Source organism: Euprymna scolopes, chromosome 17 (assembly GCF_053919585.1).
Source record: "Euprymna scolopes isolate OS-2025 chromosome 17, ASM5391958v1, whole genome shotgun sequence".
NCBI lineage: Eukaryota > Metazoa > Mollusca > Cephalopoda > Sepiida > Sepiolidae > Euprymna > Euprymna scolopes.
In genome coordinates this window covers 30,544,149-30,564,224 of record NC_136498.1, presented here as the reverse complement: position 1 = coordinate 30,564,224, position 20,076 = coordinate 30,544,149, and the positions used below count along the sequence as shown (strand labels likewise).

The 20,076-nt window shown below is 31.5% G+C and overlaps 1 protein-coding gene across 1 annotated transcript in view; it reads left to right on the top strand.

The window, feature by feature from the left end:
- The first annotated feature begins 1,724 nt into the window (after nt 1–1,724).
- Nucleotides 1,725–20,076, top strand: part of LOC145296729 (carbonyl reductase [NADPH] 1-like) — a 37,872-nt gene continuing 19,520 nt past the window's right edge. The window contains exons 1-2 of the mRNA XM_080142740.1: nt 1,725–1,849; nt 19,301–19,382. Of these exons, the coding sequence (XP_079998866.1) occupies nt 1,826–1,849; nt 19,301–19,382 (106 nt within the window). The 5' untranslated portion in view covers nt 1,725–1,825. The remainder of the gene's footprint in view (nt 1,850–19,300; nt 19,383–20,076) is intronic.

The following is a 20,076-nucleotide window of genomic DNA, read 5'->3' as shown; positions in this document are numbered from 1 at the left end:
GGGAGGGGGTCGCTTTTTTCGCCGATATTTTTGAAAGTCATCTTCTCCTTTCGATTGTCTAGCCTTAATTTTAAAAAATGTCACTTTTGGTTTGGCGGTGGTCGTAACAGCATAGACGTCAGGTTTTTTTCCTGTTCTTTTCCTTCTTTGCAGTACGGGTTCGAGCCTACCTTCCTACTACCACTATTTTTTTTTTTTTTGCTCAACATACACATCCAAACATCCGGACAATGTCGGGGCTGAAATGCTAGTATATCTATAAAAGTGAACGTGTCTGTGTGTCTGTCTCTGTACATTTCCCTACTCAATAACTCTGCCAATTTTTAGTCTACAAACTCGAAATTTGATATACAGGGTACTGAGATTTGGGAAAATCTTTATGATACGTTTTCAGCCAAAACTTTGTCTGTTAAGGTGTCAAAGTTCAACGATTTGACCTTTGAGAACTCTACCAAACTCCTCCGACAATTTTGGGTCCAAACACTTGAAATTTTAGATATAGGTTCCTTGGACATGGATCTAACTTAATAACTTGATTTGAGCCAAAAAGAATAAATGTTAAGGGGTCATACTAGGGGGTCAAAGTTTTAAAAAAGTTGACCTATGCAGTCTCTACCAAATTACTCGGACAATTTCTGGTCTAAACATTTGAAATTTTACATAAAGGGTATTCAGAGATAGGGCAACATTTATTGAAACTTTTGCGTAAGAAAATAGAATTTTAATAAAACAGTTTTGTAATGAAAGCAAAATTGGATTTTTATAAAATAGTTTTTTTGTTTTTTTTCGAACAAATAAATAATTTTAAACATGTTATTGAATTAAGGCACGTTTGAAGGGTCAACAAGAAATTAATTTAAATGATTGTTTTTTTTTTTCTTTTTTTAACCTAGAAGTGGGTTGTTTTATTTTATTGCTTTTTTTTTTTAACTGGGAATCGAAATATAATTGTACAAGCATTTATTGAAAAGTTGATTGGGGGCACCGACACCGCCATTTAAAAACGTCACGGAATTCCCTTGCAGGTACCATTCGCATTTCCCTCTCATAGGAACGAATGTGAGAACCTGCGAGAAGCCCATGCACCTGCAGAAAGTCTATCATCCTGATGTTATTACCTGTAAAAAAAATGGATGTCTGAGTAATATTGTCAAGATTCATTTTCTCTAGTAATGTCGGTTTTACAATTTTTCTGGAAGTAATAAATGTTAATTTTAGGTTAATTTATTTTTTCCCTTTTCGGGAGCAATCGTTCTCCACTTTAATTTTTTTGTTATTTATTTCATGCTTCGGCCATAGTTTAAAATAATGGTGTCTCCCTTGCATTTGGACAACAGGTACGTGAAATAAAATGGCGTCTCCAATTTCGGCGATAAAGTGTAGAAGCACCTTTACATATATATTTTTTACCTACACACACAATATTTTTATACGCAATCATCATCATATCGTATGAATCCAAAGATTCCATTGTTGGCTTTGTTTTCCCTGGTATTTTTCTCGTCAGAATTCTTTCTGATATCGCCGACATCATATCGGGTACTTACGGGAATGTTGCCAATATCCTAACTGAAAGTGATTTTTGTGTAACGAACTGGACTCGAACTTGGAACACCCAGGTCGTCAGTTCGTGTCGGTAATCTCTTAAGCACCGTCACCTCCCCAATACGCAATAATAAAGTTTCATTCATCTTTATTTGTGTGTATATAGATATATAAATGTAATTTTATTTACATTTAACAAATAAGAAAATTAACCCGGAAGCTTTTTCAGGGATAAAACTACACCGTGCGCACCGGTGACAGTTGTATTCAGACGGAAAAAATGGCGACCAAACGTTTGGCTGTTGTAAGTACACTTGTTTGCCACCTTTTGTTTGCATGTGTTTTTGTTTTTCTAAGTCATTTCTAAAATAGTCACAACTGAAGTTTATGTTAAAATAAAATAAGAAAAGCAACAGAATTCGTGCCATTAATATACAAGTTCAAATTTAATTTTTTTTTTGATGTCCTATAAACATTACAAACTTGTAGTTGAAGTGAAATGGGACGTTTTGTTTTTTTAACTTTTGACATTCAACTTTTGATACGTTTAGATTTGTGTGTGCGTGTATATATATATATATATATTGTGGAGTAAGTTGCATATTTTTAAATGTTGGAATTTCTATAAGAAAATAAGTGGGTTATTTTTGGTACCATGCTGGCTGAAATAGTAACGTCATTTTGAAAGCCCTTCTTAACGTGGGAAGGGTGTTTTGTAACTATTCTGTGGTTTCACTTAACAATTTGGTACTAGTGCAGAGAGTGATCCGGACCTAAATAACGTTATTATTTAAAAAGCCATTCTTAACATGGGGAGGGTGTTTTGTACTTATTCTATACTTCAACTTTACAATTGAATAAAAAAAAAATACATCATAAAACTTTAAACTTGGAAATACGATTTTTAAAAAAATAGCGCGAATCGAATCACTCTCTGCACTAGCACTAACAATTTAATAAAAGTATCTTGAAACTTGAATTTAACCTGAAGAAAAAAAACACGATTTAAAAATAGCGCGATACTAAAAATGCATAAGCACCTTATTTATAACGGTTAAGTCGTTGAGGCATTTTGCAACAAAACGAAAAAGTGACAAATGTTACCCAAAGTCAAGTACTTTTCTACCTACCTGGATATACTTTTTGTTTTGTAACTTATTTTAAAGCGTTCGTTTATTTTAAACACGAGTAATGTCAAGTCACAGTGAAATTTATTGGGTGGGGTTTCTACCAGTATTTTTTAATTACGGATTCGAGCGATTATCGAGACTCCGTAAATGATTGTCTACTGTGGACTTTTTCTTGTTCTTAGTACTACTTCAATTTCAAATTAAATAACGTTTTAAAATAAAATCCAAACTTCAGGTCTGTTTGGTAACTTTTATTCTATTTATTTATTTATTAACCACTTTTTCGTTCTATCTATATAAAAGTTAAATTGAATGTCTAACTGCAATGAATCCTGTTCGAAAAAAAAAAAATTTTTTTAAGTATTCGAACGTCTTGGTTGCTTACGTAATTAGATGAGGATCGATATATTGTGTTATATAAATTATCGATCCTTATTTCTGAGTTCAGTGTCTTTTGCACGTTTCTTTCACACAAAAAAATTCTGGGTACTTTCACCAGTATTACCTGAGAATCCCGGGTTGGCCTCTAGAACGACCGAAGCATTTATTTTATTTGGTACTCATTGATCCGTGCTGAAATAATAACGTTATTTAAAAAGCCATTCTTAACATGGGGAGGGTGTCTTGTACCTATTCTGTACTTTAACCTTATAATTGAATAAAATGTGTGTATATATATATATATATATATATATATATATTTAACAATAGCGCGGATTCACTGCATTAGCACTTTTTTTGTAAGCCATGAATAATACGTAATGCACGTGAAGATGGTGATTATGCAGAGAAGGTACCGTTTTGAAATAACTTTTTGTTGTTCTTAGAAATCAACTGAGGCGGACGTACACGAGCGAGCCCCCCACCCCCACCCAGCAAAATACGTATTTTAAAGTAGGTTGTTTATTTTCTTTATGGATTATACTTCCAAAATAAACTTTTAAAGTATTTTTTTTTTTAATTTTTTTTTTTTTTTTTTAACGGTAATGAATTTTACGAACTCAATATTTTTCAATTTTTAAACTTTAAAAATCTATCAATTTTTTTATTGATTCTATTTTTACGATAATGTCAGGATCAATATGAAATTTTATGCTCTTTCCAATAAACCGAATATAATTTAGACAAACGATTTTTTTAAAATTCACGCCACTCCCATTTTCAAGTGTCTATTAAAAAAGTAAATAATCAACTTACTCACCAAAGTTTTATATATCACAAATTGAAAAGGTCAAATAATATATTCAAATTTAAAACAAGTGTTTTTTAGAAATTTACCTGTAAAGTCCGAAGTTTAAAACCTTTAAAAAAAAAAAAAAGTTATGAAACCTTGATCCTTGCTCCTTTTTAATTGAGAAAAAAAAATTAGGGCTTGAATTACATTTTTCGAGGAGTTATAAGCTTGGAAAGACGGGGTGGAATTATTCACTATTTTTCACGAAATTTCTGACACACCCACTTATGCACTTATTGATCTGTGGGCACCTCCAAAATTCACCACAGAATTACCCCCCTCCCTATATGTAACACGATGTAACTTTATAAGTTAATATTATCATACCTTTGTACCATTTTAAAAGGACAAAATAAACTAGTAACAATTAAAAATTATTTTCATTGTACGAAAATAAAATTGCGAGACGAAAATCGTGTTTACATAACTGGCACTTTAAAATAACATTTTAATGTAGTAAGCATTCCGAATGTGAAAACATACCCGTGTTTAACAAATCTAGCAAAAATCAACTAATGCTCAAATTTTCATTAAATTTTCGATACTTATCCATTTTAAAATGAAATTACATATAAAATGCAGATTCCGGAAAAAAAAATATGCATGGAAATACTTTTAGTGTGTCCCTCCCCATATTTATTTTTTTCGAAATTTACACAAAATATATTATCTGTCGAAATTTCAGTTTATTATGAAACATAGTTCAAATATTTAAATTTTAAAAATGTAAATAGACGTATTGAACAAAAACTTACCTTGAAGTTGCAATTAAAAAAATTTTTTTTTTTTTTTTTTTTTTAAATAGCGTTTTTCTAATTAATGTATACTGTAATCAATTGAATTGCCAAGAAAAAGAAACTTTCTTAAAATTTAATTTTTAAAAGATTAAAACTATCAAAATTCTATTATTTCCAAATCTCCCGTTACAACATAGATTTTTAATTGCTTAAATTTTTTTGTAAATATTATGTTTTAATAAAAACATGGCTCTTGTCAGCTATTTCATTGCCAGATTAGAACCGATTTGAAAATAATATTGTACAAATATTATGCATTTTGTAGACCCCCCCCCCTCATATTTTGTTTCTCTTTTTACCAAACAAAAGTATGGAAGCCAGTAATTAATGCTCGTACATTAGGTACAGGCAAAATGAATGCCAATGCTCAATGTATAAACATTTTGACCCCTCCCTTTACTTAAAAAAAAAAAAAAATCACCAAAAATCAGGAAATTAACCAATTTTAATGAAATTTTCAGTATTTATCAAATAATGATCGCGGAATATAATGAATTATTTTTATTTAAATCTTAGTGGAAATGTATTTTGTTTAAACAAAAAATACCTTTACTAAAGTTATGGTTTTCAGTAGTAAATAAAATATGCAAGAATTTATTTTTGCTTTTTTTATATAAAGCATCGTAATAAAAATAAGATCTTTACATGAAGATTATGAAAAAAAACAAAAAAAACCCTGAAGTCTGTATTAAGTTCTTCGATATAACTCAAAGAAAAATGAATTTCTCGAACTACCAATATCACCATTGAATTAAGCATTGTTTATTTAACATTTTCACGCGAAAATCATAATTGCAAAAAATATTTCTACTTTTATTTTTAATTTACGTGTTTCGCATAATTTTTGTATGCAAGATTTTAATTTTCTTGCTCGCAAGAATGAAACTTTCAGCGTAACATTTGTTATATAATATTGAACAAATTAAAAAAAAAAAAAAAATTGATTTTAAAACAGGAATATAGAAAAATTAAAAAATGGAGAAATTTATACAAACGTTCAGAATAGGAATGTACGGATGCACGTCTGGGGGTGGAGATCATACCCCTTCCTCCCTTTTAATTACATGAGGTCATTTTCAGTCTTTTGACTGGCTGAAATTTTGGGCCTCCGTATATTCCGTGTTTAGAAAAACTTGTTTTGCGAACGGCAGAATCACGCTGGTTTTGGGCTAATTTTTGTACAAACAAGGTGTTTGTTTTTGTTTTGTTTTTTTTTTTAATTTGATATCTTAGGACATTACTAATTACCTTTTGAAATAGACCCAGAAAACTAATCTAATATCTTTTTAAAGGATTTTTACAATTAATTTATTTAACTTCAAAATTGACCTGAATTGAGTAGCTCGCCATGAAAACATTTTTCATAACTTTCTTTTTTTTTTTTTTTTTTTTTTTTTTTTTTTTTTTTTTTTTTCTCGTGTACAAATATTTTTTCCTTTTGGAAATTAAGTTTAGTTCCTTAATCTTTCAAATACAATCAAAAAGTAGTTGGAAACCTACAAAATTATAAATTGGGTTTCAAAACAAGGCCCCCCCCCTATCATTGTCCCCCCGCCCCCATTTTTGCTTATCGTACATATTTAGTAAAACCGTATTTCCTATTTAATATACAATGTTTATATTATTAATCGTTAAACTGTAAATCTTAAAACCTAACAATATCATAACAAATTAATTGCAGTTTGAAGAAGATAAACAAAGGTTTTAAAAAATCATTAAGTCCTTTCTGCTTTTCCATAGTTTGTATAGTTAACACAAGTCTGACATCACGGAACATGCGCTCCATTTTTCATGATTGTTTGGAAGACCCTATTGATCCATGCTGAAATAACGTTTCTTTAGAAAGCCATCCTTAACATAGCGGCAGGGGGGTGTTGTGTACCTATTCTGTACTTTCACCTAATGATTTAATAAAAACATATTGTAAAATTTTAAATCAATAAGTGCACTAGCGCCAATTAAAACTTCACTTTTTTCCAGATATGAGGAAAAACACCGACATTAGATGACAGGAAGGTACATGATAAAGGTTTTTGTTTATCGCGCACAAGTGCTAATCTGGACTTGCACCAATTCTCCTCTTAATGATTATCTAGAACTAAAATCTCAGCAAAAAGAAAAATATCCATAAAAAAAAAAAAAATAACAATCTGAAAAGTGCAGTTTGAGCCAAAATAAAAAAGGGGCCATACATGCCAAAATTTGTTTCTTTTCAGAATAATAAACACTCCCTCAGACGTGCTGCATGCAACATCCAAGCCGATGCATATTTCACTATGGTGGCCTCACTCGTGTACATTAGCCTTTAACTTAAAGATATTATTTTTAAATCTTCTCTGCATAAGTACCAGCAAAACAATTTTTTTTTCTTTCTAATTTTCGAAACTGGTTTAAGATTCTCCGTCAGTAATCTGAACACCCAAATTCCCCTCGATACCAATTCCTGGCGAGTGCCAGAAATTGTAATCACTTTCGAATTTGAAAGATTTCATATTGCACATGAAATCTGAAGAAAAATGCATTTACAATAAGCAAATAGGCCAGCATAATCAAGGTTTCTACAAGATGGTGTCCTATGGAAACCAAAAATAGGTTGATATATAAAACAAAATAAGCTTCTAGTTGGAATTCGGGTATTAAAGAAATGTAAATTTGGTTATATTGAAGCGATTAACTCTAAAAATGGCTACCAAATTTTAGCGATCAGTTTGTCTGACTTTGCAACTGATGACTTGGTGGTGCTTATTTTAGATTGGCACTTATGGCGGCAATTAAAGAATGTACCAAAACGTCTGTTCTTGTTAGAGAATGGATGTTTATATTTAAAAATTACGTAAATGGGTCGAGTATTTTACTTAAAACTAAAAATAAAAATTTACGATCTTTAGCAATTTTACTAAACTGCATTGAACATAAGTTGTCTCCCCTTTATTCCCACAAATTTAATCGTGGCAGATGAAAACACTATCACTCGCTTAGATGTAAAACTTTTCTTGGATGAAAAAAAATACTTGATCAAATTATGTGATTTTTGGAGTATTTCATCTTCATTCCATGACTGATATGTATATTATACAGACCTTTGTATTTACTTTTAATTGCTGCCATAAATTCGAATAAGCACCAAATAATCAAAACTGCTTGCATCACGATTACAGGTCTCGATATCTATTCCTAAAAAGCACCCTGTTTAAATTCCAGGTGAATTCACCCTGCAAATTCTGTTGTATAAAAGACAATTTCAACATCTTATATTTGATAACGCTGTTATGTTTAATTTGTACATTTCTATTTTATTTAATACCAACTGTTAAGGACCTAAAGTGCACAAAATTTGTGTTATTAAAAAAAAAAAGAATAAAATATGCTATTGTCAAAAAGAAAGATGCAGAAATGTGAAACTGTTGAACTTTGCAGCTTTTTAATGTGTTTTAATTGTTTTTCTTTGAAAAAAAGGGACAATTTATTGTGTTAACGGACTTTGAAATGTATAATGTAACATATTTTTTTTAAAATGTTTTTATATTGCAAAATGTCTTAAATGTATGTAAATGTAATGTTGTTTTTGCGACAGGAATTCAGTCATTATTAGATATCTACATTAGAATTAAAATGATCTAGTAGAAAATAAGATTAAGACGAATGGTTGGCTTAGAAATCAGTTAGAACTTTAAGAGTGGGACAAAATAAATTACGTAAACGGGTATTTAGAGTTTTCAGATGTGATAAGCCAAAAGAAAGATATTTTACAATTGGTTTTTGTTTTTTTGTTTGTTTTTTTTTGTTTTTTGTTTTTTTTATGATCCCATAAAATTTTTCCCAAGAGGAGTAACTTGGTAGGGAGATAAGCACTAGAGGTGCCCCTAATTCGAAAAATACATATGGGACCTGTGGTAATTAAGAGCTTAAAAAAGCTGATCGCACGTGACGATTACAAGCAGGAGGTAAGACTTGGCTTAATTAATTAGAAACAGGCGTTAGAAAGGATACGAAAATCCTTATGAAAAAAGGGCTATGACAGCCCGAAGCTTAATCACATATAGCTTAATGAGGTGAGAGAAAAGCAAAAATATACCATAGGTGCGCAAGAAGATATAACCTTGTAATTTTTAGTAGAGATGCATGAATGTGGGATATATCGCCTGGATCTTGGAAGCTCTGGTGAGAGAAAAGAAAAATCACAAAAAATCGGGCTATTAGATAGAATTTAGTGCGCGATTAAGGTATTGGTGCGTAAAAGGTATTAGTTACTTAAGGCTGATATTTTCTGGCTCTTCGTCAGGTTCTGAGAGTCCAGGCAGGGAGGTCCAAGTGAATCAGTGTGGAAAAAAAAAAGAAAAAAAAAAGGAATATCTTAAACTTCAGAAGCCAACCACAAAGATTTAAGTAAATGAGCTTTGAGTATGTCCAAAGAAGATAGTTAAAAAATAGAAACAAAGCCATACTTAATAGAACAATCGGGCAGAGGATACGATCAGGGTACTTTTGGGACAAAAGGAGTCAATTTCGAAAGAGGTAAAGTTAGACCTCTAGTTTACGGAATAAGGGTGGCTTGATTAAGCAGCTGACGTGGATCAGGGGAGGAATACCCTACACCCAAAAAGTAATGCCAAGAAGATCAGGGAGGGTCTGATCTAATAAAGAAGAAAAAAATAAATAAATAATTGTGAAGTCGGTTGGAAAGGGCTGACTAAAGGATTTTTTTTTTTTTAGCCTGATCTTTCTTGGCTAAGGGTTGTGTAGATATATATAAAATAAAAAAAAAAAATGTACTTATTTAAAAAATGCGTACTTTTTTTTTTTTTTTAATATGGAAAGGGATGTTTCGTGAAAAATGTTTGTCCCCTTTTTCATGTAATTAAAAATAAAGAGAATTAGTAAATGAAAATAAAATGAGAAAACGGGAATCGAACCCTGGAGATAAGTTTTAAAGAACAATAGGTTTTAAATGGAATGTCCAGTAAATTTTTGATTCTGATAAAATAAATTATAAACTATTCATTGTTAAAAAGAATGTGGATAATAAAATATGGGTTAAATGAATTAGATATGTAGGTTGAATTCCTTTGTGAAAAACACACAAGAAAAATGGGAAATCAGAATGTTCGGAAACGTGCAGGTCGCGCATGTTGATGGCACGTGAATTGTGGTCACGTTGGCCGGACATGCATGGATTTCTCAATATAGGAAGTGAGAGTTAGTTAGTGAGAAGTCAGAAGAAGGGAGGCAGAGAGTCAGTCAGATGAGTCTGACCAGGGAAGAGAAGATTCAGTTCAAACCTTGGACTCTGGAAGCGCGAGGGTTTTAAACAGAAAAAGATGTAAAGAAACTTTGAATTCCTGAATGCAAAGCCATTGACCGGTCAATTGGAAGGAATAAATGATCATGTTTTTTATAACTGCCGTCTCCTGTGTCCATCATTACGAGAAAAGGTATTGTCAATTTATATATAAGGACCATTTGAAAATTATCATCTAAAAAAAATGTTTAGAAAGTATGTGTCATACTATTTGTTATATAAACAGAGCCATTTCATACAGAATTGTCAAAGCATAAATGCCAACCTCTCAATCTATCGGTCTATCTATCTAGATATGAAAACCCCTCTCGAAGTGTAATTATATGTACTCTCTCTCTCTCTCTCTCTCTCTCTCTCTCAATTATAAACTCTCACTCTCTCTATATATATACACCTATTAATGTCTTCATATCTCACATGATCACACATGAACCTCAAAGATCTCTTACTTTCATGAACACTCTTAAGACTCTTCTCCTTAACATGGAAACAAAAGAACATGCATTCATCATTGTAATAACACTACATAACACTTTTAATTGCTGCCATAAATTTGAATAAGCACCAAATAATCAAAACTGCTTGCATCACAATTACAGATCTGGATACCTATTCCTAAAAAGCACCCTGTTTGAATCCCAGGTGAATTCACCCTGCAAATTCTGTTGTATAAAAGACAATTTCAACATCCTATATTTGATAACGCTGTTATGTTTAATTTGTACATTTCTATTTTAATACCATCTGTTAAGGACCTAAAGTGCACAAAATTTACCCTTTTCCCATATGAAACACTGTAGATTTAATATAGGTTACTTTTTTACAAAACCTTTGTAATGTTATCACTTACCCCCAAGTCGGTGACAATGCCTCCTATTCTATGCCCCCATAAAAAAATAATACTCTATGGTTCTTATTTACTTTGCCTCCCCACAAGGGCAGTTAGATACCAGGATGTAATGTGGAAAAATGGAATAAATTGTTTTAGTCGTGAAGGATTTCTCCTCTACTGAAAACAAAAATTGAAGTGTAGCATCAGAACAGATACTACACTTGGATCTTGGCCCGAAGACCAAGGAGAAGTTGGTTACCAGGGTTTAAGTTTTTTTTAAGCGAGTTTCTGGAAAAGCAGTAAATTTGTAATGGATTTTTGCAAAATAAAAATGAATAAATCTTCAAAAATTAATAGGGTAGATTTTTGTCCTGACGCCAATTGCAAGGTCCGATGAAACTAATTGTTAAAATGTGGGGTGCTTATGTACTTTGGTTATCATGCTATTTTTATTTTAAATATTTTCAAGTTTTACAATATTTTAAAATTATATTGTTAGGTGAAAGTACAGAATAGTTGCAAAACCCTCTCCATTTCTCATGTTAAGAATGGTTTCCAAATATTATTTCAGCACAAATGCATAATCAACAATTTTTTTTTTTTTTTTTTTTTTTTTTTTTTTACTGCTTCAGTATAACGTTTACTTTCATTTTAAAACTGTATCGTTTTATCATGCTTGACTTTCTTTTTTTTTTTTTTTTTTTTTTTTTTTTTTTTTTTTTTTTTTTTTAACAGAAAAATACCTGCCCAGTTGTAAACCAAACATTTTATAGAATCTTATTCCCATCTTTTATCTCCTCATAAATGTTTTGTTTTTTAAATGATTCAGTAAATGATTTAATTCCCAAATATTTTTCAAGCTGTGAAAAAGCTGTTAAAAATAGTTTGATGCAGACAAACCGGGATGTGTACGTTTTTAGCATCCCAGATTTTATTCCTCTAAGTTTGAAAATGGCATTAGTTTTAAATTTTCTGACTATGAGAAAACTCAGTAGTTGTTTAGTAGTTAAGCAAAGTATAAACAAAACATAACTGTTACCAAACGCAATAAAATTTTCATTTCTACATATGAAATTTTTATGCGTTTACTGATTGCAAGATTTATAGATTCATTTGTTTTCGTCACTTAGCTAAACAAGTGTTTTTAGTCATGAATGTTGGAATTCTCATTGTCTGAAGCACTTTCGCTGTTGCATTTCAGGAGTTACTAATGAACGTTTCCCCCCACCTCTTATATACACACATTAAAAGTTTTGCAGTTTTCAATTGAACTTCACTATGTAATATTTGTCTCTAATTCAAGAGAAATTTTCATGCCTTTATTTTTGCAGAATGTATTTAAGGGAAGTCCTGCTTCTGTTGATGAATCCAATTTGTGGGGAGTTTGAATTCCCAGTTGGGAATTTGTAAAAGAAAATGACTGATTTGGTTCAATTTCTGTCATGGACCTCATAAGAACTTTTCAACTAATATTGATACAAATAATTCTTTCAAATTCTTGATTTGCCTCGGTCAGGAAGGATGGACTACTTGGAAAGGCCATTACCAGCCTTGAAGTGCACAGAAGCGCATCACTTCTGCAACCACTAACTGAATTGAGAAATCTGTTCATGGTGGGAATTCTAGCTTTGCGGATTTTGTGTCTTCAAGGGCCTTTCATCTCTGAATTTTCTTCATGAATTTCAGGCTGAAAGAATATTTAAAATGAACGGTTGGGGGGGGGGGGATAAAATCGTAAGCCCCAGTCCAAAAGTGGTTGCTAGGATAACTTTTTTTTTTTTTTTTTTTTTTTTTTTTTTTTTTTTTTATATATATTACCTTTCCATGTCTACTTTTAACCTACTCCAATGTTGAGTGGTTTTGTCACTGCCTCACCCCCCACATACACACGCACTAAAGTCCTGTGAATGTTAACAGATGTGAAACTAACAAGCTGCATTTGCTAGGAGTTCTTGTGAAACAAAACTACTTATTATAAATAAACAGGTTAACTTTATCTCTGGCTTTTTTTTTTTTTTTTCACAAATGTATGTTGCCTAGTATTCTTATAATTATAATTATCACAATGCCTTCCATGAGTATTGAAAAACAATCTGATTAAAGGAACAGCAATACACATAAAAATTAAAATTGCTTAAAATATCTCGATGTTATAAAGAGATTCTTAATCTAAGAATCTTCAAATCTGACTAAAAATAAGGAAGTTATGACTTGTGCCTCACTTGAATATTTTGTCCTAAGATCATATACGTTTTGTCATTTTTTTCTCTCTATTTTTCAGTAAATTTTTTTTTGTTTTAATAAAAGCAATGAGATTTGCCGTATATGATTTTGTGCAAAAAATCATGGTTGAAGTCTTCAACCTGATAGGTCCTACACTATTAACCACTCCAACCTCTGTCACATCGCTGAGATATTGCAGCCTTGTCTGTTTTACAAGTACTTAAATAGAATGTGTTCCAAACTCGAAGCACTTTTATCCCCGCAACATAAATATCCTAAACCAGCAACAAAATCCCATCCCTTCACTGTAGAGCCCTAGATGCCAGAAAGCCTACTACTAGACTTTGAAATTCCCTTAAGTCCCTGACTATACTGACATGCAGAAATTAAAGTGCAATGTTAACAGACCTCTCACTGCTCAACTCCCTACATGATGTCCCTTTGTCGATTTGGTCTTAAATAGCAGCCTCTAATGTTCGTGTGGCACTGTGCCTTATTTAGGGTGAAATAATAGAAGAAAAAAAATTGTTCAATCCATATATTGCATAAGCAAACTAAAATTGAGAACTGAACAGGTCTAATTTACCTGGCATGACCCGGAGGTTAGGATACCCCCCCCCCCTAAATCATTATTTGCAAAGTTAAAGTAAATAAATTTGCTTCCAAGGGTTTTTCACCTAAATTTTCTTCAGGTGAATTTCTGGCTGAAAGAATACTTAAAATGAAGGTGGTAGGGTAATAGTCATAAGCCAAAGTTTGAAAGTGGTTGCTAATTGGATTAGAATAACTCTCTCTCTTAAGTTTAAATGGTGGGATTTTCCTTCAGAAATACTGTAATTCCACTATTAAATGAATAATGCAAATACAAACCAAACTCTCAGAAAGAAATGTAGTTGGATGGAGTCCCTCGAATGTAAAGAATCTGACAATAGCAAGTCTAAAAAAAATCAAATATTACCGATGCTACAATGTAAGTTAAACGGACAGATTTTCATAGATCTAGTGGATGGCAATGATAGTGAACGCATCTGAATCCTTCTCTGTAGGAGTTAAAAATTGTTGAGCTGAATAAAGAAAAATCTGAAAAGCAGTGTCAGGAATTTGCTTAAATGGCTGCTGAATCAGAATTCATATGTAGATTTAGCTTAGAAAACTATATTGGTCAATGAAATAGGGGACAAAATCAGTTTACTTTATAAAAGTGTAAGATAATATTTTAAATTCAGTTTCTTGCTCTTAATTATTTTTTTATTTTATTTTTTCTTAAAATATATTGTACAAGAGTATAAATTAAAAATTTATGTTGACTTTATTTTATACGAACAGGTCTACCGGGCATTGCCTAAGGAGTGTAACATTTCCCTATTAAAACATTCATTTTTATCTGTCTAGCGTTCTTTCTCTGATCAGTCAAGATACACAAATAATTCTCCTTTTTATATTCTGCCTTTTGTAACACTTTGATCAAAACTCTGTTACTTCTCTTTAGTATAGAAAATGTCTGAAAAACCGACCATATGACCTTCTGCACAAGTTCAGGGTCAAAGAATGAATCTTTTTCATAGTTTGTAGGTGTTTTTGTAGTGTTTGATATTTTAGCTGGACACTTGCTCACACAACCTATAATGGAATCAAACGTTAGTCCCAAGAGGGAGTACCCGGATCTCTTCAAACTGAACTAAAATATTTAAAAACCACTGTCCATTTATATATTTGACGATGTCAATGGTTTATATATATATATATATATATATATATATATATATATATATATATATATATATATGTGTGTGTGTTTTAAATGAGTTTCAAGAAAAGTTTGAGAATTTCTGGCATCACTATGAACATCGGATCGAAGATTCAAAATCTGGTTAGTTTGGCTCTTAGATTAACCATTTAGCTCTGTTGCCATGACACATGCAGGCAACTTTGCTTTATTTATGTGTATATGTTACTAATGTTAGAAAAAAATGAGGTTCTCAAAATTCCTGGAATGGTCCACACATGGCATAAAAGGTGAAGGTATTGTTTAAAAAAATTGGCCTTAAATGATTCAAGAGGTTGATGGTTCAATCCTTACTACAGAACTGACATTAAAACTTCTACATGGCTGACAAATTCTCAATCTCTCAGATTAAATAAAGAATTGTTTGAAGTTTCATAGAGGTTCCAAGTTTTAAGATATATTAGCTTGATGCAAAAATGTTTTTTGACATTCAACTAATATATATACGTTTGGGCGATCGGGTTTCGATCCTGGCTTGAGTTAGTTGCTTGTATCCCAGCACTGAGCTGTGAAACAGCAAAGCAGTACTCTGTGAATGATATAACATTACCTTTGCACCAACCTGATACATGAGTCAAGATTACCTTGGCCAGAATTTTTAATGTGGCATGCTGGTGAGTAATTGTTAATGGGCTTTTGGGGACCACAGTTTAACTTGTTGGTTAATTATAAATTAAATCAAAAAAAAAAAAACATACCCTGTTGGTTAAATAAAATTCACACTGGAAGATATATCGGCGTTGAGAAAAGAAATTAACACGTAACCATGCTTTAGATTTGACAGACACTGACTCTTATTTACATTTTGACGTGGAGAAAATATACGTGATCACAACTTTATATATAGTAACAAGAAAACGAAGGGAAGTAACTAGACTCGCTGAAAAATAACCAGAAATATAAGCTATCAAAAGGGAGACAACTCTTACAACTTACAGTATTGTAAGATGATCAGTTAACATCTATATGAGATCGATAATTCCAACAGTTGTACCAAAGACTTAAAAAGTACTTAATGTTCCCTTGCTAAAAACCGCATTATAAAGTGGAGTAATCTTGTGATGGGTGGCACCCTTCCTATACCTCAGTGTGGTAACTAATGAAAAAGGAGTTTTTGGGGGCATCCTCTACTATGGATGACCACTTTAATATTCTGCTTGTTCCTTCTTTAGTCCATACGTTACGCTTTGAAAAGTCAAGCACAATTTTTGAAGGCTAAACTGCCTCAAAAAAACTAAATTTGCGAAATTGGCTTAAAAAAAAATTTAAAAACAGTCCAGCACAAAAATATGAAAGTGCCCTCTCTTCCCGGGTCGTAAAATACACTTAAATATATTTTAATTCATGCACGATTCATATTTATTGCATTCTGTTAAATAGTATTGTACCTAATATATAGTGATTTCAAAAATTAAAAAAAAAAAAAAAAAAAAAATTGCGTGCTATCAGCTAAAATCAAACCCAAACATTTAGCACTCCAGCCACTTTTACTGATATAGCTATCGAGAGATAGGTAAGAAAGATTTAATAATAAACGATTTGAAAAATGGAATTTGGCCAAGCTCAGAAAGTATAAATGTGGCAAGTTCGAATAAACAGTTTGTATTTCAATTTGCCAATATGTCTGTGTATGCATTATTCATTCATCCAAACAGTTTTTACTCATTATAAACCATTCTTGGTGTATGATTACTATTTCTTGTTAATTTCAATGTTATGTGACCAGTAGTTAATCTGTTAAATATTCATGCATGCACTCACTCACTCACTTACTTTTTACTTTTCTAGACTAGAATAGCATGCAGACGACTACACACCTTGAATATTTCAATTTAAATGTTGATTTAACTTGGCACAGTTTTTAGAGTCCAAGTTATGTAGCGATTTTATGTTGGGCATGTTTTGCTGCACTGAAACATTGAAATTATTACTTGAATTTCACTTTGTTTCTTGTTTTCATTAGCCAAAACTTGTTTAGTCACGATTTTCAACTTATCTTGTATGCTTGATGCTTTTATTTCTAATCTAGAAATGATAGACAAATATTCAGGCAAAACCTATTTAAAGGGAACAACTAAAATCTTTTTGCAATTCTGAACGCTCTATTTAACATTCGTCTTGGTGGGAGTGGGTCAAGTTCTTGTCTACCTCTGGTTACAAGTGTTTTGCAAATAAATCATACACACGCCCATGCTGTGTGTGTGTGTGTGTGTGTGTGTGTGTGTGTGTGTGTGTGAGTAAAAAAAAAAATTTTTTTTGGTATAGGGATTCAGACCTGTGAAACCATTTTGAATTTTTTTTTTTTTTTTTTTTTTTTTTTTTTTTTGTCTGGTAAAAGTAGTTAAAGGATTAAATTTGGCTCCTGGTAGGCACAGATTTAGGCTGCATGTTAGTTGAATACAAAATAATTGGGTATGCAGAATTTTTTTTTTTTTTTTTTTTTTTTTTTTTTTTTACCATGTAAAACCCTCTTCAACAATATTGTATCCTGAGGCTTGACCTTGTTTTTGAATATGCATAATCTTTTTTACGGTTCTGAAGAATTTTTAGATGAGAATTGAGTAATATTCCAATTCTTTGGACGACTGTTCAATCTGGATTGTTATTTTCAGAGTTCCAGTCAATGTAACTTTTAATTAGATATTGTCGAACTTGGAATCTGCACAGAATTTTGGAGGACTTTATTTAATCTTCAGGAATGTATGCTTTCGTCCTTGACAAAGTGGATAAAGCACTTGGTATTCAGTTGTAAGATTTGCTCTTGTACACTCAAAATACAACTGCGAATTACTTAGAACTTCTACCCAGTTATAGTTGACAGAACGAGGAACAAGCTGTCCTCGTGGATTAAATAAAGGATAACGTTCAAAATTCCATGCAGATTCCTGAGTTTGAAAAGATACCTCTGAAGAAGATCGGAGGTTACATTGACCGAAACTTTGAAAATAACACTGAAGATGAAACAATGTTCCTTTACAAAGCTTATACACCATCTCTAGAGACTGAACGGCGGCCTCTTTTAAATCTATTCATTTGGGTCTCTTGCAACTAAGTTCGTGTAGAATTTATTGTGCCTCATTTACTTTAAAATAAAGACCAGAAACAAAAGGCCAAAAAAATCTGGAATCCATTTAAAGAATTCATTCTTGGTTATGAGCAAAGTGTAATGTATTCTGATACTGCACTTTATCTTATTCTCTCAGTGGAGAAATCCTTTTAGACTGGGGCAATTATTTTTGTTCCAATCCAGTACACACACACACACACACACACACACACACACACACACACACACACACACACACACAAAAAAAAAAAAAAACCTTGTGTTTAGCTCTGCTTAGCTTAAAAATGGAGCCTTTTGTAATTTTCATTTGGGTGTTTTGATAAGTTTTAAGATAATTTCTTTGCAGTCTAAATTTGTTTTGAAGAAGCATTTAAATAGAAATATTTAATCGGATTCACATAAAGCATCATGGATTCTGCCATGGAAACTTACATTGATATGTACCGCTGATATTACATATTCTCCCCTTTATAAATATAGCAAAAGCCTCTTTTCACTCTTTAAATGATGGATAGCCTATGTCAGGATGTCTGCACAAGTTTTTAATGAATTAAGGGTCAGATAATTTGCTACCGCATCTTGCTTAAACTTGCATTACCCTAATCTACTGACAACAAGTCTAGGCTGATTGGAAACATGTCAGATAAGCAGAAATATTAGTGTTATTTAAGTTTCCCTTCTAGACTATTTGGCCTTTTTCAATTTTAATTGTATTGAAAACATTGGAATTCTTAAGTCGAATTATTGTAAGAAAAAAAAAAAAAGAAGAAAAATCCCCCACCCACCCAAAGAAAATTGTAATTTTTGTCTAAAATTTGCATTCAAACTAGGATTAAAGTAGGTCTTGTCCTTCAATTAAGAAATCCTTAACTGAAGCAATTTTAATTTTTGTTCATAGTATCACAATTATGATTATGAATGTAATTGGATGACAACTTTTTACCATTTATCGGCTGATTCATACACATAATATATAAAAAAATTTGAAACCTTTTGCTTTAACATGGTAAACTTTTTTTTTTCTTTTTTTTTCTTTTTTTTTTTTCTTTTTTTTTTCTTTTTTTTTTTCTTTTTTTTTTTCTTTTTTTTTTCTTTTTTTTTTCTTTTTTTTTTCTTTTTTTTTCTTTTTTTTTTCTTTTTTTTTTCTTTTTTTTTTCTTTTTTTTTTCTTTTTTTTTTCTTTTTTTTTTCTTTTTTTTTTCTTTTTTTTTTCTTTTTTTTTTCTTTTTTTTTTCTTTTTTTTTTCTTTTTTTTTTCTTTTTTTTTTCTTTTTTTTTTCTTTTTTTTTTCTTTTTTTTTTCTTTTTTTTTTCTTTTTTTTTTCTTTTTTTTTTCTTTTTTTTTTCTTTTTTAAGATTTTAATATAACTTGCGCATTTCTACATTTCAGATTACTGGAAGTAACAAAGGAATTGGTTATGGTATTGCCCGTGTACTTTCTAAATCTTTCCAAGGAGATGTTTTGGCCACAGGTATTTCTCCACTGCTTATTTGATTTCAAATTAAATTCCCTCTTTCCTCTTCTAATTAAGGTACAGGTTAGGCCTACCACATTCATTCTCTGCAACCCGGCTATAGAGTGGTTGGCATTATGAGATGCCTGTCGGAGATTGAGGATTTTGTAGAAGCGGCTGTGTTCGTATTCATCTGACTGAGCTAGCTTTAAATGAAGAAAATAGAATCACCACAGTTCCATATAAAGATCCCAACATCTTTACAATTGAGTCAATTTTTTAAGTTTCAAACAAAATTCATTCCACTGTTATATCTTAATTTGCTTAAGTTTATTTATCCACACTTCTATCATATTGCCTTTTATATATATATATATGCACACACTAAATAACACTTCAAGCAAACTCAATTCTTTTTATAAAATACTAGCAGAATTGCCCGGTATTTGTAGGTGTGTGAAAAAAGTGTTGGCAGGCAGGCTCGAACCAGTGGTGCAAAGGCAGAAAAGAAAGTGGAAAAAGAACAAAACCTGAGTTTACTACTGCGCCATGACGCGAGCGGAAGTGTGAAGTGTTCAAATTTAGTGATGAAAAAGAAATGAGTTGGTAATTAAGAATCGCGCAGAAATGAACGTCTGGCTGTAGGCCAGTGAAGCTTTCAGTTTTCTGCCCTGCACTTGTTTCCCACGATGTTGGAGAAAACCAGCTCTTC